The sequence below is a fragment of the Schistocerca piceifrons genome, chromosome 5 (genome assembly GCF_021461385.2).
Source record: "Schistocerca piceifrons isolate TAMUIC-IGC-003096 chromosome 5, iqSchPice1.1, whole genome shotgun sequence".
In the NCBI taxonomy this organism is placed as follows: domain Eukaryota; kingdom Metazoa; phylum Arthropoda; class Insecta; order Orthoptera; family Acrididae; genus Schistocerca; species Schistocerca piceifrons.
Window position 1 is genome coordinate 271,446,019 of NC_060142.1, and position 27,871 is coordinate 271,473,889.

The 27,871-nt window shown below is 39.8% G+C and overlaps 2 protein-coding genes across 5 annotated transcripts in view; one reads left to right on the forward strand and one right to left on the reverse strand.

The window, feature by feature from the left end:
• The window catches only part of LOC124797891 (neuroglian), a 102,401-nt gene extending 75,629 nt beyond the window's left edge, over positions 1 to 26,772 (forward strand). For 3 of the 4 annotated variants that reach the window (XM_047261002.1, XM_047261000.1, XM_047261001.1), the window contains exons 21-23: positions 69 to 279; positions 12,545 to 12,648; positions 24,253 to 26,772. In XM_047261002.1, the coding sequence (XP_047116958.1) occupies positions 69 to 279; positions 12,545 to 12,648; positions 24,253 to 24,362 (425 nt within the window). In that variant the 3' untranslated portion in view covers positions 24,363 to 26,772. Of the gene's footprint in view, positions 1 to 68; positions 280 to 12,544; positions 12,649 to 15,461; positions 15,576 to 24,252 lie in introns of all 4 variants that reach the window. The other variant, XM_047261003.1, reaches the window with a different exon arrangement.
• Positions 26,768 to 27,871, reverse strand: part of LOC124797892 (peptide chain release factor 1-like, mitochondrial) — a 76,020-nt gene continuing 74,916 nt past the window's right edge. Inside the window, exon 7 of the mRNA XM_047261004.1 lies at positions 26,768 to 27,705. Within this exon, the coding sequence (XP_047116960.1) occupies positions 27,511 to 27,705 (195 nt within the window). The 3' untranslated portion in view covers positions 26,768 to 27,510. The remainder of the gene's footprint in view (positions 27,706 to 27,871) is intronic.

Here is a 27,871-nt window from a genome sequence, read left to right on the forward strand (position 1 = left end):
AACATCACCTTTCCTCAAGTGGATTCACATTTTTCAGTGTCATCATCATTTTTTTTTTCTCTTCCCAGAAGGTCCAATCATCCAGCCTAAGGAAAATGTGGCTACAGCAGGATGGTTCATTGGAATGATGCTGGCAATTGCTTTCCTATTGCTAGTATTGGTCATTGTATGTATAATAAAGCGGAATCGTGGCGGAAAGTATGCTGTTCATGAGAGGGAAGCAGCACATGGGCGCAGTGACTATCCGGATGAACCAGGCTTCCATGAGTATTCACAGCCGTAAGTTATTTTAATATCTGGATATGTTGTTGACATAGGTATTGTATTGTGAGTCTAGATATAGTACTTGGACTAAAAATTCAGAAATGTTATATTTCCTCTAATTTACCTGGTTGAAATTTTCACGCTTTCCATTGTTTTGTCTTTAGTGGAACATTTCAGCGGTGGTGTATTATTTTTAAAATGTTTAATAGCATTCCAGGTCTTCATGATGAAACAACACTACCAGTTTTCAGTAATATGGAGCTAATTTGATTACCTTTCCACGAAGGTATATTTTTGTGCCAGTAAAATTGAGGAAAGTTAAAACATAAATGATTATAGACATGATCCATTTGCAGTGCAGTGATTCATTAATATAAATTAAATATATAATAGATATAAATTCCTGCTTTCATTGAAGAAGTTTGTGTTGCTGTTACTTTTCCACTTGCTTGAGAAAATGTGCATGACACTGACAAGATTAACCTTGCCTATATACTTGCAAAACCATTGTAGTCTTTTTTCTGAATCACTTTATACACTAGGGTCCATGGTATGGCATAGTAACCAAGCCACAATACTCCCAATTCTCACCAAGAAAGTATGCATATTTGTATGCTGGTTGCAACTTGACTCTTCAAATATTATTTGCTGCATTTTATATTTGTGACCAACAGAAAGATCTATGGTGCTGTCCAATATTTACGACTTCTGTTACTAAGGAAGCGAAGGAAAATATCATTTGCGAAAGTTGTCTTCTAAATATGACTGAAGGTGAGCTGTATAACATTGCTGGGAGCTTACAGATCCAAATATTCATGGCTCATTTGAAAACTTCAAAATTGTTAGAGCTTCTGTTCATTAAATTATAGACACTGCATACATAATCAGTTGTCATTTAGTCAAATATACTCTCTTAAGAATATTTGAAACCTACAGATATAACCATAGATAGCTGTTGGCAGTTTTTTCTTGGATTAAGATAATGTTTCCATTGTCACTAATTATAATTAATTATTCTGTGATTGTGTGAGCACTGGTATCTACAGGCAGATATCCTAGTGCTGACTGTTTGGTGCTATGTACTTTTGAAGATATAATCTAATAACTGTCCTGGTATATTTCACAGTGATGTGAAAAAACTGCAGAAAATGTGAACTAACACCCAAGCATAACACCACCCCCCCCCCCCCCTTTCCCCAAACAATCCAGTGTATCTTATCTTGACCTTGAAAGTTTATTTTGAGATCTCTTTCAATTGTGTGTGAGGTAACTGCATTAAAACTTTCTGGATGGTTACCAACGTCTTGTGCCATCAAATGTGGTTACTAAAACAAGGTAATTTCTGTTATGTCTGTGTTCCCTAAATGCTTAGTACAGGATGATTATACTTAAAGAATGTTGCCAACTTTGAATGGAATATTGTTGAAGAAGGGGGAAACATTATGGGGGGTGAAAATTTTCCACTAGATTATGCTGTTTGACTACAAATGGCGGATAAATCACAATACAATGACTGTGGTGTGAGTTGCACATTATACCCAAAGTACTGTGCAGTGTGCAAGTTCGACATTCAGCAGTTGTGGCAGTGTAAGGTAAGCCCATCCACCATGACAAGGTCATACACATTGGATGGGAAAAATAGGTTTTTTAATTGTCCTCGGGCCAAAAACCACATAAAAAGCAATGATGAAATCAGTTTTTAATTGTTGTGAAACTGGTGCAAGACATGTTCAGTAGTGTATGCTGTCCATCGTTTCTGTCATAAGTTGAAGTCGAGAAACAGCATGTTCCACAACAGATGGAATGTTTCGGGTCACGTTAGAATGTGTTGCGCAGCACGTGCCTTCAATTCCCTGTGTTTGTAATTTGAGCACTGAACACAGCTTCTTTCACATAATGACGTGGACGGCCAAGCTGTAGGGAAATGATGGCTGAGAATTCTAGAAATTCCAAAATGCTTCTGTAGCAGTTGCTTCACTGGCTGTGCAATGCGCGGGGGGCTCCATCTTGCACAAAAATGATTCTACCTACACACCCATACTGTTGATGGGGTTGGGATGAGATTGGAGTGCAAAAGGCAGTACAAGTAACAGGATCCATCTCCTCAACAAAAATGTGGCTCTATGATAAACGATACCATCACAGCCACCTCTGTAGAATAAAAAGGTACTGGTTGATGTGCCCAAATTCTGCAGTTGTGTGTATTGAATTGTCCTTGGTGTGATGGAAATGGGCTTTGTCTGGCCACAGATGTCCCCTGGCCATTCATTGTCCACTTCCATGTGAGCAAGAAATTCTAGAGCAAATGTTTGTTTTACTGGCAGGTCAGCATGAAGCAGCTTCTGAGCATGGGTAATGTTGCATGGATAGCAGTGCAGGATGTTTTGTAGAATTTTGTGTGCAGCGCTCACAGGCATGTCCAGAATTCTGCCAATTCCCAGTCCACTGCATGTTTGCACACCACTGCTCGACCCCTCCAGAGTGATGTAGCTGCATCTTCTACTGACATAAGCTCAGTTGCTTTCCTCCTCTTGACACTTGAAGAGAATGTGTCTTTTTGAATTTCGTAATCATTTTCTCCAGACCCTTAGCAGACGTCAGACCAATGCCTTTTTTATACTGCTGAGTGTCCAGAACCAACAGCATGCGATCCAGTATTGAGACAGACTTCCTAAGTGTCTTAGATTCAAACTTAGGAACAGCCATGTGCACCCCATCTTTTACACTGAGGTAACAAAAGTCATGGGATACCACCTTTTGTCCAGTGTAGTGCAGCAACTCAATGTAGCATGTACTCAACAAGTTGTTGGAAGTCCCCTGCAGAAAAATTCAAGCCACGCTGCCTTTACAGCCATCCATAATTGCAGAAGTGTTGTCAGTGCAGGACTTTGTGAACGAACTGACCTCTCAATTATGTCCCCTAAATGATTGATGGAACTTACGTTGGGCGATTTGGGTGGCTAAATCATTTGTTCCAATTGTCCAGAATGCTTTCCAAACCAATCGTGAATGGTGACATGGCACATTATCAACCATAAAAATTCCATCGTTACACAAGTAGTCCATGAATAGCTGCAGATGGTCTCAAAAGTAGCTGAACATAACCCTTTTCACTCAATAACTGGTTCAATTGGACCAGAAGTCCCAGTGCATTCCATGTAAACACAGCCCACAACATTATAGAGCCACCACCAGACTGCACAGTTCTTTGTTGACAACTTGGGTCTGTGGTTTTGTGGGGTCTGCAGGTCTGCACCACACTCGAACCCTACCACAGCTCTTACCAGCTGGTATCAGGAATCATCTGACCAGGGCATGGCTTTCCAGTCGTCTAGATTCCAACCAATATGGTCATGAGACTAGGAGAGGCAGTGCAGGGGATATTGTGCTGTTAGCAAAGGCACTCACACTGGTCGTCTGTTGCTGTAGACCATTAACGCCAAATATCGTCACACTGTCCTAATGGATATGTTCATCGTACAGCGCATATTGATTTCTGAGGTTATTTCACACAGTATTGCTTGTCTGTTAACACTGATAACTCTGCACAAACGCCACTGCTCTCAGTTGTTAAGTGAAGGTCATTGGTCACTGCGTTGTCTGTGGTGAAAGATAATGGTTGCAATTTGGTGACTTCGGCATACTGTTCAAACTGCGGATCTCAAAATATTGAATTCTCTGCTGATTTCCGAAATGGAATGTCCCACACATCTATCTCTCAGTACCAGTCTGCATCCAGAGTCTGTTAATTCTCATCGTACGACCATAATCACATTGGAAACGTTCTCATATGAGTCACCTGTGTACAAATCACAACTCTGCGAATGACTGTCCTTTCCTATCTCGTGTATGTGATACTACCACCATTTGTATATTTGCATACCACTATCCCATGACTTTTGTCACCTCAGTGTATTTTGCATATTCTGCCACTTAAGGAGCCATCTAGAGGTAAAATTTTCGTTAAAATTTTGTTTCCATAGTGTTTTCTTCTGGTGTGATAATATTACGTTCAAATTTGACATCATTCTTAGAAGTGGTTCTATTTTTACAGCAGTTTACTTAAATTATAATCACCCTGTACATCCAAGTAATCAGATAAGGGGAGTTATCTCCATACTGTAGCCAAGCCTGCCAACTTTTACAGTTTATCCATAAAATTTACAGGAATTGCAGCATTTTATGGCGTTACAGATGTACAATGTCATTTTAAGACTTCATGGAAAAAAATTTGAAACTTTAATATTCAATAATCACCCCACTTCCGTCCAGTTGATTGTTTGTGTGGGTCGAAGGCAAGTCTACGATATAATTCTTCAAGCTTTCCCGGCGAGGCATTGTCGTGTTGATTAAGCGGGTTTCTGCCGGTTATTTGCATCTTTCCTGCATGATATTTCAACTGTGTGACTCGCAGTCCCCTTCAGGTGCTGTCTAATCCTGATTCCAGTGTGGAACGAGTCTGGTATTTATGGCTAAGTTGTGCTAGGCGTTCCCTTTGTGGTCTGTGCCGCATCTGCTCTTCGTCTGTGGTGTGCGCCGACCAATAGCAACGGATGTAGCATTTTCTTCCAGCCGCTGCTGTTCTGTACACTGTGCGCTGCTTTGTGGTTATTATCCGTTGTCAGTATAGCTGAATTAAGTTCTGAATGGCATCCAAGCTGTGCTAGACATTCTATCTTCCAACTGTCATAATTTGGAGTCCTTCTGTGAATTAGGACGTTCTTTTACTGTGCTGTATCATGTTAGGCATGATGTCCGAAGTTCTTGCTCTCCAGGAGCGGCTGCAGTGTCACTTTCAGGCCGATTGTGTTCAAACCGACACTTGAGACTCGGAAGAACATCCTCAGATACTTTGTCTGTTCTCTGAGGTGCCATTTCACATACATCCTTAGTTACATGTACCGGGCTGTCACGTCTAATTCAAACCTTATACTTGTGTCTCTTGGGGTCTGAATGTTGCCTACGTTGCGTCTTCAGAAGATCGCGTGCTGGGTTCCAAGCCGGTATCATTATACTTCATAGAATGGTTGAGGTCTAAACAATGCTCGGCAATCGCTGATTTGGTTGCCTGCCTCAGTTTTGTGTGCCTTTGGTGCTCTTTGCACCTGATGTCAATGGTCCTGGTCATCTGGCTGATGTATGCCATACCACATTCACATGGTACATGGTAAATGCCCGTTTCTGTAGACACAGGTCATCCATCACATCCCCTAGCAGAGCTTTAATCTTGGTGGGTGGATGGAACACGCTTTTAATGTTATGTTTTTGGAGAATTCTGTTGATTTTGGCAGATATTGGCCCAACATATGGTAAATGTGCAACTTCTTGCACCTAGCACAACGTAGGCATAAATACTGGACTTGTTCCACACTGGAATCAGTATTAGGCAGCACCTGAAGACTGTGAGGTACGTAATTGAAATATCGTGCAGGAAAGACGTGAATAACCGGCAGAAACCTGATTAATCAACATGACAAGTCTACGATAGTCCATAATTTATTCTTTGATATGATTGGTACTTCTGACTGTGTGATGTTTGTGTCGTCGTCGGAATTGAATTTAAAGCTGGGATAACAGTTCTTCCCTGTGAGTCTTATATGTCGACAGGCTCTGCTCAGCAATTTCTTTGTTCTGCTCCGTTCACTTGCTGTGATTTAACCATATTCTTTGACCATGTGTGAACTAGTTACATTTAATTCTTACGTGTGTGTGTGTGTGTGTGTGTGTGTGGGGGGGGGGGGGTGGTTGTTGTTGTTGTTGTTGGCGGCGGCGGCTTTCCCCCCCCCCTCATGTGCTTATTCTACATTCACGAGGTTGGCATCATGTTGATTTAATGGTTTAAGACTTTGTTTGCTTCGAGATGTTTCAAGAAAGTGTTTGACTGCCTTGAATGTTTGTCATAAATTGTATGTGACATTATGTTATCCAGGTTCCATTCGATATGTATCGAAACATTTGTTCTTGGACATTTTCATATGCTGTATTCCTGTTGTAAGAGTCATGAATAAATCCACCAAGAAACAGTACTTCCAGACATTTAAAGAATCATATTCTGCTGATTTTCCATGCATACTAAAATATAGAAAGGGAGAAAAATTTGCCTTTTGCACGTTATGTGGGTGTGATATTAATATTGCGTATGGTGGAAGAAACAATTTGAGTAATCCTGTGAAGTGCGGTAAAAACATAAATTATGTTAAAGTGAAGGAAGGTAATAAGAAAATCAACACCTTTTTCTTTGCCAAGTCTGGAAACATTGACAGTGACATAATTAGGGCCGAGTGTCTGTGTTCCATCAAAAAGGAAGTAAACAATGTTCCCTTAGGTGCAGCTGATTGTGCTGGTGCTTTATGTAAGATTATGTTTCACACATCAGAAGTTGCAAAGAAATATAGCTGTGGCCATGCGAAAACGACTTGCATTGTAAATAAAATGGCAGAAAATGCATCATCTGAAGTTTTATGTGCCTTCAGAATGAACCATTTTCTTTGGCAACGGATGAAAGCAATGATTCCAATGCCAAGTTGTATCCAGTTGTTGTTACAGTCTGATATTCTGCAGGAAAAAGAACTGAACACTGTGCTGTCCACGCCAGTGTTAGACGGGGGCTCAACAGGGCGAAACATAGGTAACCTGATGTTATAACAGCTGAATTCTCATAACATACCAATTGAAAACTGTGTGGCGTTCTGTTCCGACAATGCTGCTGTTATGATAGGACACGAAAATGGTGTTTCAGTAGTTCTGAAGGAAGTTCAACCAGGTATTGCAGTCATAGGTTGCATTTGGCACCTGATTAATCTAGCAGCTGAAAAAAAGTGCTGGAAGATTACCACTTAAAGTGGATGAGATCTTTGTTGATACATTGTATTCTTTAGAGAAGAACGTCAAAAGGAAAGAATGCCTTCAGAAATTTCAGAACTTGCACAATAAAGAGGCAAAGAAAATTCTGAAGCATGTACATACTACATGGTTATCTTTAGTCAGATGTTTGGATAGACTACTGGACCATTAGGATCCACCTCTTCCTTTCTTCAAGGAGGAAGTTATATTATGTACCCAAAACATTTCCTCAAGCTTGACATCTTTTAGAAGACCTAGAGTTGAACAGAGGGGATTAAAGAGTATCAGAAGAAGAGAATTCTTGATTCTGCTACTACACATGCCATTAAAAGAATAGCATATTCTTCCAAATGAGACAAACCCATCCTTAGAAGTAAGACGTCTGCCACAACATGTAAGGTAAAATTGTTTATGGTCTTGTCCTCAAACTTAAACAAGGCCTTTTGCACTTCCCTTCATGTGGCTATGCCTGTATTTGACAAATTGAATGTTGCCCTTGAGACTTCTTCCCTACAAGTTCACTTTCTGTTACAACTTCTAATGGATTTGCTAAAGCAGTTGTTCACTATAGCTCGTAATTGCTTGAAATGGAGCACAACTTGATACAAAAGCAAAGAAGTGATGATGAGTTGGTTATTGACATTCAGACTTCGAACATAGTGAATGATATCCAGGATTACAGATAAATCTCATTTCTTTTCATTGGTTGTAAACTACATTTGCACTGCCTGTGACTACATTATCATCAAGTTTCCACTCAAGGATGATGTGTTAAAGCATGCTCAAGTTGCTAGGTTAGACAAAGTTAAAGATGCACAGTTTTCTTCCATTTGTTTTTTCTTGGGAAAATTTCCTATCGTATTGTGCAAGGAAGAGAATGAAATTACAGGTGAGGTGGTGAATGAGCTCCAGAAGCAGTTCACAGTTCTTCATCAGCAGTTCACAGTTCTTCAGGTAGATGATACTAAGCAATTGCAGTGGGGCACAAATACCAAGACTTTTTGGAGCTGATGGATGTCTTTAAGTTCAACTGACTTTCTATAGTGATACTCTCTGTTCTCACCATTCCCCATAGCAATGCAGAATGAGAAGGTGTTTCAGCCTTGCGAAGAAAAATTGAACAGAGTTCATATCATCCATGTTCAGTGAATCTCTGGAGTCTATTTCTCTTTTGAAGACCATGAGTTCCGGTCCCAGTTATGACAAATCATTTTCTCAAGACTTGTTGCAGGAAGCTAAAAATGCCAAAACTGTGACTTTTAAGGTCAAACTCGCATGTGATTTGCAGTGTGTATTATATTTTTCTTGCCTGTGTTATGTTGAACAAGTTTTATTGTGTAAAAGCTTTGTCAGTTATTCTGTATCTGCTTCATTTATCAAGGAAGTCCAAACTGATATTCACCACACTTGCTGCTGTTTAACATTGATTTCTTCTTCTGCTGCTCTTTAACATTGATTTCTTCTTTATTGTTATGTTCATATACAAATCATTGGCTATGATGTAAGTAGGTTTGATTTCATTGAACTATCCTGTTTAAAACATGAATTATTGTATTTTGTAGCACAAAAGTCCTCCCCCCATGAACCATGGACCTTGAAGTTGGTGGGGAGGCTTGCATGCCTCAACGATACAGATAGCCGTACCGTAGGTGCAACCACAACGGAGGGGTATCTGTGGAGAGGCCAGACAAACGTGTGGTTCCTGAAGAGGGGCAGCAGCCTTTTCGGTAGTTGCAGGGGCAACAGTCTGGATGATTGACTGATCTGGCCTTGTAACATTAACCAAAACGGCCTTGCTGTTGTGGTACTGCGAACGGCTGAAAGCAAGGGAAAACTACAGCCGTAACTTATCCCGAGGGCATGCAGCTTTACTTTATGGTTAAATGATGATGGTGTCCTCTTGGGTAAAATATTCCGGAGGTAAAATAGTCCCCCATTCGGATCTCCTGGCGGGGACTACTCAGGAGGACGTCGTTATCAGGAGAAAGAAAACTGGTATTCTACGGATTGGAGTGTGGAATGTCAGATCCCTTAATCGGGCAGGTAGGTTAGAAAATTTAAAAAGGGAAATGGATAGGTTAAAGTTAGATATAGTGGGAATTAGTGAAGTTCGGTGGCAGGAGGAACAAGACTTCTGGTCAGGTGAATAAAGGGTTATAAATACAAAATCAAATAGGGGTAATGCAGGAGTAAGTTTAATAATGAATAAAAAAAATAGGTGTACGGGTAAGCTACTACAAAGAGCATAGTGAACGCATTATTGTGGCCAAGATAGACACGAAGCCCACGCTTACTACAGTAGGACAAGTTTATATGCCAACTAGCTCTGCAGATGACGAAGAAATTGAAGAAATGTATGATGAGATAAAAGAAATTATTCAGGTAGTGAAGGGAGACGAAAATTTAATAGTCATGGGTGACTGGCATTCGATAGTGGGAAAAGGAAGAGAAGATAGTAGGTGAATATGGAATGAGGGTAAGGAATGAAAGAGGAAGCCGCCTGGTAGAATTTTGCACAGAGCGTAACTTAATCATAACTAACACTTGGTTCAAGAATCATAAAAGAAGGTTGTATATATGGAAGAATCCTGGAGATACTAAAAGGTATCAGATAGATTATATAATGGTAAACAGAGATTTAGGAACCAGGTTTTAAATTGTAAGACATTTCCAGGGGCAGATGTGGACTCTGACCACAATCTATTGGTTATGAACTGTAGATTAAAACTGAAGAAATTGCAAAAAGGTGGGAATTTAAGGAGATGGGACCTGGATAAACTGACTAAACCAGAGGTTGTACAGAGTTTCAGGCAGAGCATAAGGGAATGATTGACAGGAATGGGGGAAAGAAATACAGTAGAAGACGAATGGGTAGCTCTGAGGGATGAAGTAGTTAAGGCAGCAGAGGATCAAGTAGGTAAAAAGACGAGGGCTACTAGAAATCCTTGGGTAACAGAAGAAATATTGAATTTAATTGATGAGAGGAGAAAATATAAAAATGCAGTAAATGAAGCAGGCAAAAAGGAATACAAACGTCTCAAAAATGAGATTGACAGGAAGTGCAAAATGGCTAAGCAGGCATGGCTAGAGGACAAATGTAAGGATGTGGAGGCTTATCTCACTAGGGGTAAGATAGATACAGCCTACAGGAAAACTAAAGAGACCTTTGGAGAAACGAGAGCCACTTGTATTAATATCAAGAGCTCAGATGGAAACCCATTTCTAAGCAAAGAAGGGCAAACAGAAAGGTGGAAGGAGTATATAGACGGTCTATACAAGGGCAATGTACTTGAGGGCAATATTATAGAAATGGAAGAGGATGTAGATGAAGATGAAATGGGAGATACGATACTGGGTGAAGAGTTTGACAGAGCACTGAAAGACCTAAGTTGAAACAAGGCCCCAGGAGTAGACAACATTAAATTGGAACTACTGACAGCTTTGGGAGAGGCAGTCCTGACAAAACTCTTCCATCTGGTGAGCAAGATATACGAGACAGGCAAAATACCCTCAGACTTCAAGAAGAATATAATAATTCCAATCCCAAAGAAAGCAGGCGTTGACAGATGTGAAAATTACCGAACTATCAATTTAATAAGTCACAGCTGCAAATTACTAACACGAATTATTTACAGACGAGTGGAAAAACTGATAGAAGCCGACCTCGGGGAAGATCAGTTTGGATTCCGTAGAAATGTGGGAACATGTGAGGCAATACTGACGTTACGACTTATCTTAGAAGAAAGATTAAGAAAAGGCAAACCTACGTTTCTAGCATTTGTAGACTTAGAGAAAGCTTTTGACAATGTTAACTGGAATACTCTCTTTCAAATTCTGAAGGTGGCAGGGGTAAAATACAGGGAGCGAAAGGCTATTTACAATTTGTACAGAAACCAGATGGCATTTATAAGAGTCGAGGGACATGAAAGGGAAGCAGTGGTTGGGAAGGGAGTGAGACAGGGTTGTAGCCTCTCCCCGATGTTATTCAATCTGTATATTGAGCAAGCAGTAAAGGAAACAAAAGAAAAATTTGGAGTAGGTATTAAAATCCAGGGAGAAGAAATAAAAACTTTGAGGTTCATCGATGACATTGTAATTCTGTCAGAGACAGCAAAGGACTTGGAAGATCAGTTGAATGGAATGGACAGTGTCTTGAAAGGAGGATATAAGATGAACATCAACAAAAGCAAAACAAGGATAATGGAATGTAGTCGAATTAAGTCGGGTGATGCTGAGGAAATTAGATTAGGAAATGAGACACTTAAAGTAGTAAAGGAGTTTTGGTATTTGGGGAGCAAAATAACTGATGATGGTCGAAGTAGAGAGGATATAAAATGTAGACTGGCAATGGCAAGGAAAGAGTTTCTGAAGAAGAGAAATTTGTTAACATCAAGTATAGATTTAAGTGTCAGGAAGTCGTTTCTGAAAGTATTTGTATGGAGTGTAGCCATGTATGGAAGTGAAACATGGACAATAAATAGTTTGGACAGGAAGAGAATAGAAGCTTTCGACATGTGGTGCTACAGAAGAATGTTGAAGATTAGGTGGGTAGATCACGTAACTAATGAGGTGGTATTGAATAGGATTGGAGAGAAGAGAAGTTTCTGGCACAACTTGACTAGAAGAAGGGATCGGCTGGTAGGACATGTCCTGAGGCATCAAGGGATCACAAATTTAGCATTGGAGGGCAGCGTGGAGGGTAAAAATCGTAGAGGGAGACCAAGAGATGAATACACTAAGCAGATTCAGAAGGATGTAGGTTGCAGTAGGTACTGGGAGATGAAGGAGCTTGCACACGGTAGATTAGCATGGAGAGCTGCATCAAACCAGTCGTAGGACTGAAGACCACAACAACAACAACAACAACAACAACAGCACGAAAGTATCATTATTTTCGTCAAGCCGGGGTATATCAAAATTCATTAGATTTTTTTGTCAAGCATGAATTTTATCGATAGTCCATTTCAGAAGTTGGCAGATATATATAGCAAATTGGATACGAATACTCATCCACCATCAGTATAAACCAGTTCAGAGTTAATAGTGAAATACTTTGTAAAACTTGTCGATATGGATTTGAGTTAGTAAGTGGGACTGCTTTTTTTGGTACCATGTCAACAAAGAATTTCATATTGCAGGACTCTGAAAGAAAATCTACACAAACATTTGAGAATAAGAGAATAAGCAAAACATGGCATCCAACATACACGTGGACCAAAGTGCATTGTGTACGTCTAGTCTGAAATGTGTGGAATGAATGTCTAATCTACCCCCCCCCCCCTCTCCCCCACTATCTCTCTCTCTCTCTCTCTCTCTCTCTCTCTCTCTCTCTCTCTCTCACACACACACACACACACACACACACACACACACACACACAAATCTTCTGTTTTTCCTCATGTGTATTTATTTATTCATTTTACTTCATTTCATTTAGGCTTGATAACAAGTCACATGGTCGTGGATCAACTGCCAGTGATCAGAAAGCTGCACCAGAAAGTGATACGGATTCAATGGCGGAGTATGGTGATGGTGATACAGGTGCGTGAATGGCTTATGACTTGAATGAAATTACAGAATGAGACTTTTTTTTAACTTGCTTGCTTTAATAGTGTTTCGTAACTCAGTGTGGTGTAAGTATATTTAACCAGCCATTCTCTTTCACAGGTTAGTATATACCAGTAAAATTGAGAAATTACTTTTTATGACTTGGAAGTTTTCCCACATTGACAGTAGTTAATGGCACCTGAAGACTCATGCAGAATTGATAGCTGAACCTGTATTATAGTGTGTGTGTGTGTGTGTGTGTGTGTGTGTGTGTGTGTGTGTGTGTGTGTGTGTGTGTGGAGACACTGCCATAATGTTATAATGGCTACCGCCAGGTTAAAATATTCCCCCCATTTGGATCTCTGACAGACTACTTGATACGAGATGTCGTACAAAAATAGAATGCTAATTACTGTGGATGTATGGAATGTTACAGCACAAAAGTAGCGTGGAAAACTAGAAGAATCTGAAGGTTGAAATAGGAAGAATGCTGGTAAATATTTTAAGAGTCAGTGAGATATGATGGAGAGTATGGGGAGATGTTTGATGTGAAGATCGTGGGCTTATTCATTGTGGGTTATATAATAGTAAAGCAGCAGTAGGAATAAGAGCAAATAGGAGATTTTGTGATACAACAAAAGATAATCTGCAACAACAGAAAGAACAGTACTGATGACATTGAATGGACATCCAATAGATACTGTAATTGTATATGTAAATTGGTAACCATAGATGTGAATGACATTGAAACAGAAAAACATGCAAAATACATCGAAGGGGTTGAGAATTTAATCATAATGGAAGACAGGAGTGCAATCACGAAGTAAGATAGAGAACAAAAAGTAAAAGGAAAGCTCTACTTTGGCAAGAAAAATGAGATGGAAGAAAGATCAATAAAATTCTGCCTGGGGCAAGTATATGTGAAAGATGCTAAGGAACTGAAAAAGGAAATGAGATAACCAATATTTCAGGAAAACAAAAATTCTTGTCTCAAATGAAGGACTGAAAGTTATACAGCTGCTGACATTGATAGTGATCACAACCAATTACTAATGAAATTTCTGTTGAAATTCAAGAAGTAGAGAAGGAGTTGAAATGTCAAAAGTAGATAAGTTGAAGTAATAAAAAACTGGAGCTTTCTCAGAAGCATACGACCGTAAATTACAGATTAAGCCTGAAAGAAATTGATAAAGAGCTAGCAAAATTTTAAAAATGTTTAATGTGAACTGGTACTGAACAAAAATGTCTTAAGTTGGAATACACTCTCAGGTTTTCAAATTTTTCCTGTGTAGCCCCCAGCAATCAGTCTTTCGTTCTCATCCCATCTGGTAAGTCTTCCCTAAAGTCAAGGTTCTAGACAACTTTTCCAAAGTTTCTTCTTGTCCTAAACCTCACCAGCTGTTTTCCTACACCTCTGTCCATTCCCGTTCAGCCTTTCTGTCAGAAGGAGCTACTGACTGCAAAAGCTTGCAAATTCCAGTGCTTTTGTTATATGTGTGTGTTCTCCTGCCGCAACTTAATGAGTAGATTTCTTATCTATCCAGTTACATTATATAAGTTACAATTTAGCTTCTTAAACCATGATGTATCTTAGTTCTCTGTTCATGATCTCAACTTTATAGCCATGGTGGTCATTTGTTTGCATTTACACTTAAATTACTACAGTGTCCTTGGAATTTAATGAACATCAACCTGTCACTGTAGTTTTTCACATGATGAGTATTTTCTAGTTTGATTTGTTTGCAGGGTGACAACTCCTGTTTCAGTTTTCTCTCTTTCCTCAGTAGAACATGTTTTTTCCCCTTTTTCCTGCTCAAATTCTTCACTAAATCATACATTTAAGTTTTCTAATTCTCCTGTGTTTTGTAATGTCCTTACATTCCCTCCAGTGTAGTCTGTACTCAGTTTAAATGGAGTACTGTTATACTTGCAGAGTATTTTACCCCATTTTCAGAGATTTTGTCTCCTTTGTAGGTTAGTATCTCCGTGCTGCTGACAGACTTGTTATTACCCTACTGTATATTATAGTTCCCCGTCTTTAAGACAAGAAATTTCCTTTTTGCTTACTCACTCATATACACATGATATAGTACATTGGTGTTTAGCAGAAGTGGATTTCTTATCTCAGTAGAGTTTCTATACACACCAGCGTTTGCCACAGTATGTGTTGACCTCCACCTTTCTGTAGGAGGTGCTGGGTGCAACAGAATGCAGAACTAGGACACCCATGATGTGATATATTATGGATGTGTTAATGTCCCCACAATGATAGATTTGGGGCAAGGATCTTGAGGTGCATTCTTTGATGCATAAAACTCGTACTTGCGCTTTTGTGCCTGATGCCAAAATGATACAGTTACAACAGTTCTCTGAATATAATTAAATGACAAGATGGGAGACAAATAATTTTGTAAAATATATCTCAGTTGTTATTATTGAGCTTAGATCTTTCAAAACTCGTGGAAGTATAGTTTGTCTGGTGACCACATTTCTTCCTTGTGAACAAGAGTGCAGTGTTAATGGTAAGAGATACTGTATTTGGCTGTTTGACACTTTATTTCATCTCGTAATATGTTTGTCTGGAAAGTATACTTACAGCACTCGAAAGAAAATGTATTTTGTGTCACATGCATGTTGATGCCCCAGAGAGATGAGAAAATTTTTTACATTCTCTTTCTGTCTTATATTAGCACCATTTTGTTTTACTGTGTTTTGCATGCTGCTTTTTCTGTTTTGTTGTTGTAGCTTGGTAGCTATTTTTTGTATGTAACATTTTTGCTTTTGGATGCCGGCGTGTGGCCATGCAGAAGGTATGAATGAAGATGGTTCTTTCATTGGTCAGTATGGTCGTCAGCAAAGGAAAGCAGAAACAGCATCAGCGGGTGGCGGATTTGCTACCTTGGTCTAGGTATCCTGCAGAGGTAAGACAATAATAATTCTTGGAAGTTTACTACTAATATTGTGATGCCTCATGCAGACTGATACTGCAAAGTGTTCATTTCAAGCTGCAGTGAAATCGCAGTTGTACAATGGCAGGAGTAAATTTCATATATCACAGAATGAAAAAACACAGGATACTATGAGTATAATATCAATGAGTCACATTTGGAATCGGCAAACTCATGCAAATACCTGGGTATAACATTTTGTAGGGATATTAAATAGAATGATCACATAGGCTTCATTGTGGGTAAAGCAGGTGGTAGATGTCGGTTTATTGGTAGACTACTGGGGAAGTGCAGTCAATCTACAAACGAGATTGCTTACAAAGCAATTGTGCGTCCCATTCCAGAATATTGCTCAAGTGTGTGCGACCAGACCAAATAGGACCAACAGGGAATATTGAATGTATACAGAAAAAGGCAGCGCAAATGGTCACAGGTTTGTTTTACCCATGGGAGAGTGTCACAGAGATGCTGAAGAAACTGATCTGGCAGACTCTTTAAGGTAGACGCAAACTGTTCTGATAAAGTCAACTACAAAGTTTCAAGAAATGGCTTTAAATGATGATTCTAGGAATACACTGTATTACAGCCTCCTGCATATTTCCCACATAGGGATTGTGAGAACAAGATTAGATTAATTACAGCACACACAGATGCATTTAGCAGTCATTGTTCCTGCACTCAATATGTGAATAGAATGGGCAAAAACCCTAATAACTGGTACAATGGGGTGTAGCCTCTGCCATGCACATGACAGTGGTTTGCAGATTACAGATTCAGGTGTAGATTATGACTCAAGTAGCAATCTGCTTTGCTAGATGTAAAATCGAAGCATATAAGCTAATACGCCAACTCAAAGGCAGAAAAGTCTTTACATCTGATGGAAAAAGCCACCGCCCTTATAAGCTAGAAATAAAAATATACAAAGACTAAAGTGGAGACAAACAGTTGGAACGGTTAGGTTATAAAATGACAGAAATCATACTCCTTGTGGTAAACACCGCATGTAAAATTTTGTAGATTTATTCAAGACTAGCTGAGTATCCAGTGTTACCCTGGTACATATTTATTTTAGTTCTATTAGTCCACCTTTCTGTCCATCTCCTCCTTCCCTCATCTCTTCTGATGAACTGTGTGTTGGACAATGATATGATTTTGTAGGTACATTCAGTATCATATGTGGGTCTAAGGCCCAGTCCCTTGTTGACAAATCTGGTGTGGCAGTTGAAGAGAGCAAAACGAAAGCCAAAGTTTTAAGTTTCACATTCAAGAAACCATTCACAAAGGAGAATCGTACAAACATTACAATCATTTGACCATCAGACAGACTCCCATATTGACGACATAGTTATAAAAATCTCTGGTGTAGAGAAACAATGGAAATATAATGCACATAGCCCCAAGCGACTGCAAAAAAGCACGGGTGACTCAAATATATAAGAAAGGTAAAGGAACAGACCTGCAAAATTACAGACCGGTATCCCTAACTTCGGTTTGAATGCAGAATCCTTGAACATATTCTCAGTTCAAATACAATAAACTTTCTCAAGACTGAGAAGTTTATGCCCATGAAATATCACAGTTTTAGAAAGCATTGCTTGAGTGAAACTCAGCATGCCCTTTTCTCAAAAGATATACTGCGAACTGTGGATGAATGGCAACAGGGAGATTCCATATTTCTAGATGTCCAGAAAGCATTTGACACGTTGCCCTGTTTCAGGCTGTTAACGAAGGTATGAGCATATGGAATAAGTTCACAGATATGTGAGTGGCTTGAAGACTTTTTAAGAAATAAAACCCAGTATGCTGACTTCAATGGTGAATGTTCATCAGGACAAGCGCATCGTCAGGGGTGCCCCAGGGAAGTGTGATAGGACCACTGTTGTTCTCTGTGTACATAAATGATTTGGCAGACAGGTTGAGTAGCAGTCAGCAATTGTTTGCTGATGGTGCTGTGGTGTACTGTAAGGTGTCAAAGTTGAATGACTCTAGGACGATACACGATGGCTTAGTTGTCGTGAAGAATGGCAGCTAGCTCTAAATATGGAAAAGTGTAAGTTAATGTGGATGAATATGAAGGACAAAACTGTAATGTTCAGATACAGTATTACTAGTGTCCTGCACGACAGTCAAGTCATTTAAATATCTGGGCACAACTTTCCACAGCGATATGAATTGGAACCAGCATGTGATAACTGTGATAGGGAAGACTCACGGTCATCAGATTATTGGGAGAATTTTAGAAAAGAGTGGTTCACCTGTAAAGGAGGCTGTTGCGACTTATTCTTGAGTATTGCTTTAGTGTTTGGGATCTGTACAGGGGCGTATTGAAGGAAGACGTCAAAGCAATTCAGAGGTGGGCTGCTAGATTTGTTGCTGGTAGGTTCGAATAACACACAAGTCTTATGGAGGTGTTCGGCAAATCAAATAGGAATCCCTGTAGGGAAGGCGACATTATTTTCAAAAGTGGGAATATTTAGACAACCGTCATTTGAAGGTGACTGCTGAATGATTGTACTGCTGCCAACATGCATTTTGTGCAAGGACCATGAAGATAAGATAAGAGAAACTAGGGCTCATATGGAGGCATATAAACATTCGTTTTTGCCTCACTCTATTTGTGAGTGGAACAGGAAAGGAAATGACTGGTAGTGGTAAAGGGTACCCTCCACCCAGCGATTTTTTTTGCAGACAGTAAGCTAATTGTGCTAAAAATAGAGTTATTAACAAAGAAGCAATAAATGTGAATGTCAGGCCTCATGCGACAATTTTACTGCATGTACAGCAAAAATGTAGTAATCAATAAACTTTTTCTGTTTGTCATGATGTAGGCGGTGTCAGTAAGAAAAGTTTTGTAAAGGTTTGGAATTGTGTGTAAAGTTTGTTGAAGTCACTAAGTGCTCTCATTCTCAAATACTGAATGAATAAAATCTGGGTATTCATACATCATAGTTAACATTTCTCTTTCACCCCCACCCCTTTGATAGATAGGTGGTCTTTACCTCCCAGCGATTTTTTGCAGACAGTAAGTACCAAGTTTGGTTGGAACTGGTCCAGAGATTTTGGACGAGATTTGGTACTAACATTAATTTTTATAATATGTATGAATATCAATTTTTCCGTGCTCAGATTTTCATGAAATATAGCCTATGCATTACCCAAAACTATTTTCAAATTACCTGTGAAAATCCCATGAAAATTCATCTGGTAGCTGTGGAGATTAGCTTGTTCAAAGACAGCCAGACACAACAGTTTCAAAGATTTATTATTAGTGTAGATTAATGCTGGGGCAGCTTGTTTGGGAATAAGGCAGTACCTTACGGATTAGGATGCTGTGCATTGCTCATTAGCTTGAATTGATTAGCCATTGACCTTGCAAGAGGAAGGCAGGAGAGCAAGTAATGGATAAGTTAAAACATACTGAGATCAATGAGGTAAGATCTACGAAACCACTGAAGTGCCAAAGAAACTGGTATATGCATGCATATTCAAATGCAGAGATATGTAAACAGGCAGAATATGTTGCTGCAGTTGGCAACACATACATAAGATAAGAAGTGTCTGGTGCAGTTGTTAGATCGGTTACTGCTGCTACAATGGCAGGTAATCAATTTCAGTGAGCTTGAACATGGTGTTGTAGTTGGCGCATGAGTGATGGGACACAGCATCTCTGATGTAATGATGAAGTGGGGATTTTCCCATATGACCATTTCACGAGTGTACCATAAATATCAGGAATTCCATCAAACATCAAATCTCCGACATTGTTGCGGCCGTGAAAAGATCCTGCAAGAAAGGCACCAACAACGTCTGAAGATAATCACCCAGCATGACAGAAGTGCAACCCTTCTGCAAATTGCTGCAGATTTCAGTGCTGGGCCATCAACAAGTGTCAATGTGCGAACCATTCAATGAAACATCATCGATATGGGCTTTCAGAGCCAAAGGCCCACTCCCGACTGCATGACACAAAGCTTTTCACCTTACCTGGGCCTGTCAACACCAACATTGGACTGTAGCTGACTGGAAACAGGTTGCTTGGTCGGATGAGTCTCATTTCAAATTGTATTGAGTGGGTGGACGTGTACAGAGACAACCTCATTAATCCCTGGACCTTGCACGTCAGCAGGGGACTGCTCAAGCTGGTGGAGGCTCTGTAATGGTGTGGGACATGTGCAACTGGAGTGATATGGGACCCCTGATATGACTAGATATGACTCTGACAGGTGACACACACATAAGCATCCTGTCCGATCACCTGCATCCATTGTGCATCCTAACAGACTTGGGAAATTCCAGCAGGACAGTGTGTCACCCCGTACATCCAGAATTGCTACAGAGGAGCTCCAGGAACACTTTTCTGAGTTTAAAGACAACTGCTGGCCACCAAACTCCCCAGACATGAACATTATTGAGTATATCTGGGATGCCTAGCAATGTGCTATTCAGAAGAGATATCCACCCCCTCGTACCCTTATGGATTTATGGACAGCCCTGCAGGATTCGTGGTGTCAATTTCCTACAGCACTACTTTAGACATTAGCTGAGTCCATGCCACGTCATGTTGTGGCACTTCCACGTGCTCGCAGGTGCCCCACACAGTATTAGGCCGGTGTGCCTGTTTCTTTGGCTCTTCAGTGTATCTCAGTTGACCAAGTTAATTTAATAGAGCAAAGTTACCAGCAGGGCAGTGCATCTTGGAAATGTTGGCAATAAGGACAAAGTAAGAAGTCTTTCTGGAGATTCATATGCAGCTTGTTTTTGGAGCCATAGATCCCCCCCCCCCCCCCCCTTTTCTTCTAGCTTATTTGCATCATTTGTTTGCAGATTTTCTTTTCTGTCTAGATTTCTCATATAATTTTATTTCTTAGTTGGTCAATTAGCCTTTCTTTTGTAATACTCCTGTAGATATATGAATAGATGAGAAGTGTATAGTAGTGTTAACACTTTGGAGAGAGGCCACTTGAAGAAAAGTTGGCCTAGGAAACTGGCCATTTACGTCATTATTTAAAGCATTACTGGCACATATGTAATCGATGTAGTGGTACATAGTTAAAAACAGCTAAGCTTCAAGATTTCTTTTTCATATTTACTTTAGTTCTTAATCAATGTAGTAATACATAGTTAAAAATAGTTAAGCTTGAAGATGTATTTTTCATATTTGCTTTAATTCTTTGATACGAGGGTCATCCACAAAGTAAGTTCCATTTCTATTTCTATCCGTGGCAGTGCTGCGATCGCAGTTCCGAGAGAGGGTGGCAGTTGCTCTGACTCAAGGAGAAGACATGTACGCCATTTTCTGATCCTTCCTGCCAACGTCTGCTTTGTAGTGCTTCTGTATAATGTCAGCCGTAATTGAAAATGCCGCCGCGTGTGAAATCAGATTTGTGATTCGTTTTCTAAATGCAAAGAAAGTTAAACCAAACGAAATTCATCGGCAAATCTGCGAGATTTACGGACAAAATCCTATGAGTGATTCAATGGTTAGAAGATGGGTCACACTGTTCAATGAAGGACGTTATCAAGTGCACGATGAAGAACGAAATAGACGCCCGTCTGTGGTTACTGATGAACTGGTTCACACAATTGAGGAGAAGATTAAGCACAGCCCTAAGTTCACACTTATTGCGAACTATGGAAGTTCCGCAAATCTCACCCATCAATATTTCATGAAATTGTTACTGAAAAACTGAAATTTCGAAAACTTTTCTCACGCTGGGTATCCATAATTCTTACTGAACAACACAAAAAACAACGAATAGGCAGTGCACTTCAGTTTTTGACACGCTACCTTGAAGAAGGCAATGGTTTTCTTTCTCGGATAGTAACGGGGGATGAAACTTGGGTATCGTACGACACCCCTGAAACAATACAGCAATCAATGGAATGGAGGCACACTTCATCCCCAACGAAGGTTAAGCCTAAGCAAATCTTGACACCTCGAAAAGTCATGTGCACCGTTGTTTTGGTACGGAAAAGGCATTTTGCTGGTTGATTTCTTACCACGAGGCCGAACAATCAATGCAGATGGTTACTGCGATATCATTAAGAAAGTGCGCCGCGCAAGACAGAACAAGCGCTGAGGATTACTGTCAAAAGGTGTTGTTTTTTTCCACGATAATGCCCGACCTCACATGGCGAATGTGACCAAACAACTCTTACGGGAATTTCCCTGGGACGCGTTTGATCATCCTTCGTACAGCCCGGACCTCGCTCCTAGCGGCTTTCATCTCTTCTTGTGCCTAAAATCTGTCCTTGGTGGTCAACACTTCAACAATGATGACGAACTGAAAGAACATGTTACCACTTGGTTGAATACACAGGCAGCAACCTTCTATGAAGAAGGCATACAAAAACTTGTGCCACGCTATGAAAAGCGCCTACAAAATTTCGGAAGCTATGTAGAAAAGTAGTTTAAAAGTTGTAGATTTTTGTATAATAAATATTTCTTCTTTATCTGTAGACATTGGTTTTATATAACCAAACGGAACTTACTTTGTGGACATACCTCGTAGATTGTGGACATACCTCGTAGATTATAAATTTTAAAATAATGATGATGATGATGATGATGATGATGATGATGACAGAAAGTATAATTATCCTCCGAATAAAAACATGTAAGGTGAGTTATTGAACAATATTTTCCTTGTGAGATTTGAAATTTCTTGCCTCATTCAACAAACATGATGTATTTGTGAAAGAATTATAACAAACTGTGAATGAAACCTAATAAGTATGTGCACAAAATTATGTCAGTGCAGTCATATTGGTTCACCCATTCACACAACAGCAGCTGTTACATTCACTAATGATTCTTCCAAAATATTCGACATTGACAAAGATGGCAGCACCCATCAAGGGGCAGGTTGCAAGACTTCAGAACATTGTTCTCACACAAACATGCATTGAGAAAATCACCGCCTGACCCATACTCAGGTGTAATCTTTCTAACAAAGAGTTGCAGGCTGAACTATGCTTGGGCTTGGTCTCCATAGTGTTAATATACTTTTAAACATTGGAAAATCCAGGATGGGATATAACAATATTATGAAAAGGGTAGTTGCTGGTCACCATACAGCAGATATGCCAAGTCGCAGGTAGGCACAACAAAAAGACTCTCACAAAATGAGCTTTCGGCCAAGGGCAAGGCCTTTGTTGAAAATATACAAAACACTCACACATACACACACACAACAGTCTCTGGCAGCTGAAGCCAGACTGTGAGCAGCAGCACATGATGGGAGAGGCAACCAGGTGGGGGTAAGGAGGAGGCTGGGGCGGGGCAGGGCGGCGAGGCGAGTGGGTGGTAGTGGAAAAGGAGATAAGTAAATTGACTGGTTGCATTGGTGGAATTGGGGGGGGGGGGGGGGGGGGGCACTAGATGCGTAAGGACAATGTCTAATGAAGGTTGAGGCCAGGAGGGTTACGGGAGCATAGGATATATTGCAAGGAGAGTTCCCGCGACCGAGCGAGGTGGCGCAGTGGTTAGCACACTGGACTCGCATTTGGGAGGACGACTGTTCAATCCCGTCTCCGGCCATCCTGATTTAGGTTTTCTGTGATTTCCCTAAATCGCTTCAGGCAAATGCCGGGATGGTTCCTCTGAAAGGGCACGGCCGATTTCCTTCCCTCACCCGAGCTTGCGCTCCATCTCTAATGACCTCGTTGTCGACGGGACGTTTAACACTAATCTCCTCCAGAGTTCCCGCCTGTGCAATTCAGAGAAACTGGTGTTGGTGGAAAGGATCCAGGTGGCACAGGCTGTGAAGAAGTCACTGAAATGAAGAATGTAGTGTTGGGCGGTGTGTTCTGCAATTAGGTGGTCCAGCTGTTTCTTGGCCACAGTTTGTCAGTAGCCATTCATGCGGACAGACTGTTTGTTAGTTGTCATGCCCACGTAGAATGCAGCCTGTGGTTGCAGCTTAGCTTGTAGATCACATGACTGGTGTCACAGGTAGCCCTGCCTTTGGTGGCATGTTTGTGGCCGGACTGGAGTAGGTTGTGTTTGGAGGTCTTGCATCTAGGTCTGTTACAGGCATATGAGCCATGAGGTAAGGGGTTGGGAGCAGGGCTTGTGTAGCGATGGACGAGGATTTTGTGTAGGTTCGGTGAGTGGCGGGATACCACTATGGGAAGGATAGTGGGTAGGACAAGAGCAGTCGAAACCCTGATGGAGAATGTAATTCTGTTGCTCCAGTCCTGGGTAGTTCCGAGTCGTGAGGGGAATGGTTCTTGTGGCCAGGTCGTGGGACATTGGGAGGTGGTGAGTGACGGGGAAGATAAGTCATGGGATATCTGTTTTTGTACAAGGTTGGGAGGGAATTCCAGTCTGTAAAGGACTCAGTAAGACCCTTGGTATACTTCTCCTTTGAAGGCATTACCTACAAACAAATCTGGGGTACAGTTACGGGTGCCTGTATCACACCATCCTATGCCAACCTATTCGTGGGCCATCTGTAGGAATCCTTCCGAAACACTCAGAATTCCAAATCCTTCACCTGGTTCAAATTCATTGACACAGAGCTGAATTTGAAATTGGATGCTATAAAGTATGTATTGAGCAATTGAATTAGGCACAAGTTCCTAGTTTATAATACATTCATGACAATGCTATAGTAGCATGTTTATAGTTTGAAAAAATACTTTTCAGGTAAATTCACAGAGGATGGTTCATTCATTGGACAGTATGGACCAGGAAAACGAAGACCAGAAGATCAACCAACACCAGCGGGTGTGGGAGCAGCTGCCACATATGTTTAGCCCTGTTGTGGGCTAATTCTTCAAGATCTACTTTGCTGTTCAATGGGACGTACAAAATAAACGAAAATGCATTTTTCAGTGTGACCGCTTGTGCAGCGTGTGACTGAGAGGTACCACTCGATGACTAAATGGAGTGTGGGCAACTTTGAAGCTCCCTCCTGCTGTTGCATTTGCCACGGTTTTTTGTGCTTCGAGAGTGGTAGTATAGGTGTTATTTCAAAATATTAAATATTATGAACTGTGTTTTCTATACAAGAAATGTCCCTTCTGTTTGCACTTCCTTCTTACTCTTGAAGTACTGCAACAGCTGTTTACTTTCTTGTTAATGTACAGTCCAGATTATCAGTATGTTAGAAAATTGTTGTGAATGGGCTACGAAGACTGCTATAGTGCGCTGACATTTTCTTCATTATGTGAGAAAAACACAGAATCTTGACTTCATATCTGCATTTAAAAATGTGGTCACTTCCTGCAGCTGCCACATAAAACTGTATCAGAGAAATATGTTTTTACATATTTATTTGTCATCCTAGCCAGCTACCTAATTGTTACTGAGTTGGACACGGTTTTCTATGCAATTCTGAATCTGGTGGCTGGTCAGTGTCATGGGACGAATGTGAACTGAAGTGTGAAGTAAGATGGCAGGTTGAAGAAAGTGGTGGTGCTCTTGTAGCCCACCAGTTTGTCTCGTGATACAGTTGTTACATATTTAGTGTGTGCATGTTGATGTCTACTAGCTGGTGCTGTATGTACCACGCTATAAATTAAAGTGCATTAATATTCCTGGCTGTGTCAGATGTTGCACCACTGTTAGGTATGTTGCATTGTGAACCGTTGGTTTACTGATAGGTCAAAAAGTGGAAGGGTTACTTATAAAATGTGATTCCATGACCATGTCCATGGGCAGTGATACGGAGTGTTAAGCCCTAATTATGCTTTTTTTCTATGTAAAAAAGAGAACTATAATTGTATGTTTCCTAAAAGACCATTATACATCGGCATAATGTGAAAGCTTATAAATGTAATTTGATGATGTCTTGTTCTGACATGGTGTGCCTGATGTTGAAGCTTAGGTTAAAAAATACATTAAAAAATGAGGTTATTTCAAGCACGAGACAGGTTGGTGGCCTACTTGATGTTAATTGAATAATATAAATGTTGTTATTCGCTGAGATGTTTTTGCTTCTGTAAAGGTTGTTTATTTTTGCACTATTATTACTTGCGTAAGCACAGTTGCACGATAGATAAGGTGGCAGCTTTGTCGGTTGTGTGAGTAGTTCGCATGCTTGCAAAATAACTCTGTTGCTTATTGGAATTTCACACTTTATATCTTTGTTATATTTGTAGTATACTCAATTATTGCTGACCATCTTCAGCAGCAACAACACTTATGCTGTTGTACTGCAGTATATAAGCTCAGTGCTGAAATTACTGATCTCTTGCCTTTGAGTTTCCAATTTTTAATCTCTAACATCATTGTTTGTGTACAGTGGGTTTGACTGTACAGACACCTGAAAGAAATTTCAGTGTGCAGAATATGAATCTCATAAACCATCTTTGATATAATTGCACCACATTGTCTTGTAACAGAAAGTTGATTTAAGAACTATTGTAGTGGGGAAGTTTATATTAATTTCCCATATAAGAAGAGACCTTTATTATTTTTCTCTTGTATTTTTGTATGCTTGCAGATGATTTTGAATATGCAGCATTATTTTTTTAAAGTGTACTGAAATCGCAGCCATATGTTGGTATTGTAGCAGCTGCAATAGTTTCTTTGACACTCCGAAAGTATTGCACAATTCTTGTTACGTGGTAACAGTGAAAATTAAGTAATATTTTTGTATTTGCAGAGCATCCATGTCCATTGCAATCCTTTAGCTGTGTGACATAAATATAATTACTGATTTAACTGCTGATGCTTTCTTCACCTCAGCATTTAGCATCTAATCATTGAAAATGCTTCTGGCTGTCATTACTGTGGTTCAAACGGTTTCAAATATCTAACTTGGTGTGTTTTATTTGATTAAAATTTAACATTATAAGTTAGTCAGTTGTAAATATTTATGTCATTACAGCACCAGTATAAACCTACATTATATGTAGACAATGGGATTGCGTTTCAGAATACTTAATTATGTAAGGTAATGGATCTGTTGTGGGGTGGTATCTCCTGATGACACTGACAGGAGACCTTGTGAACTAACTAATGATCTGTTCTGTTCTAAGTATTATTAATAATTTCTATAAGTTATTTTAATTTCTTATGATAGTTGCCAGGCAACTGTAAAGTCATCATTCCCAGCTTAACACCCACTCTGAGTGAAATTATTTTATATGTGTATTTTTATTTTATTTTTGTCTACAGCCACAAATATTAAATACAAAATGAGGAAAAAAAAAACTTTAACATTGTCAGCTCTCTTTATTTTGCAACCTATATCCAAATCAATACAGCATCTGACATACTTATCACAGAACATGTAGTACAACATCTCTTTTTGTCAGTTTGATAACCAGAACAAACCGGTAACTGGTTGTCATCCTACCACAAAAAAAGAGTGGAAGTAAGCTGGCGCCACTCAATAGCATCATGTGATAAAAGTAATGTACATTTTCAGATATCAATGACAGCTTGCAGACTACCAGCGTAAACTGAAGTTATTAAATATGAAGTTCCCAAAAAAAAGTCTTGGTTAAAATCTTGTACTTAAATAGTATTTGCTAAAGGGCTGTCACAACAATAAACCTGCAGCCATCAAAAAACAAAATTGGACCATACATAAACAGAACAAGTCTGACAAAACTTATGAGTACATGGGTAAATTGGGCAAGATATCAAGGTCATTGTCCCCATGATTAAAGGAAGCATCAAATATGAGATTGCCACCAGTCTTAAATGAAAACATCAGCAGTTTACTTTCCTGTTTGGCACAGATTTTTAAAATGTTATTAACTATACAATATTACAAAAATGTGGCACACTACTGTAACCTGCACAGTGCTTTGTGATAAATTTGACACAGACATCAATGACAAAAGGCACGAGTGTTGCAAAGTAAGGCACTAAAATTTTCCTCAATACAGTCAACATCAAGCCAGCCATGATACCACCAACTGCCATCCAGTAAATATGGGCTATAATTTTTCAACTGTGGATCACAGAGAAGAGCCGCTCCTTGTAGTCTTCCTGCTGAAGCTTCCTCATTAGGTTGTTCAACAACAAACCACCTTCCAAGAATTCCCTCAAGTTATGTACAGCGAAATGTATGCGATGATCTACTACAGTATCTCGCTGGAAATTGTACGTGCGTATCTTATCCGATCGCATGCTCATTCCAATCTGCAACAAATAACGATTTATTACAAGCTTAATCCTTTCCATTTTAATTGATCTTTCCTTAATAAGGGCTACTTTATGAACAATCAGATTATGTACAGACAAATACATTATTTCTAAGTACTACCCTGGATCAGGAAATTTTATTTCTGAATCAATTATTTAATTC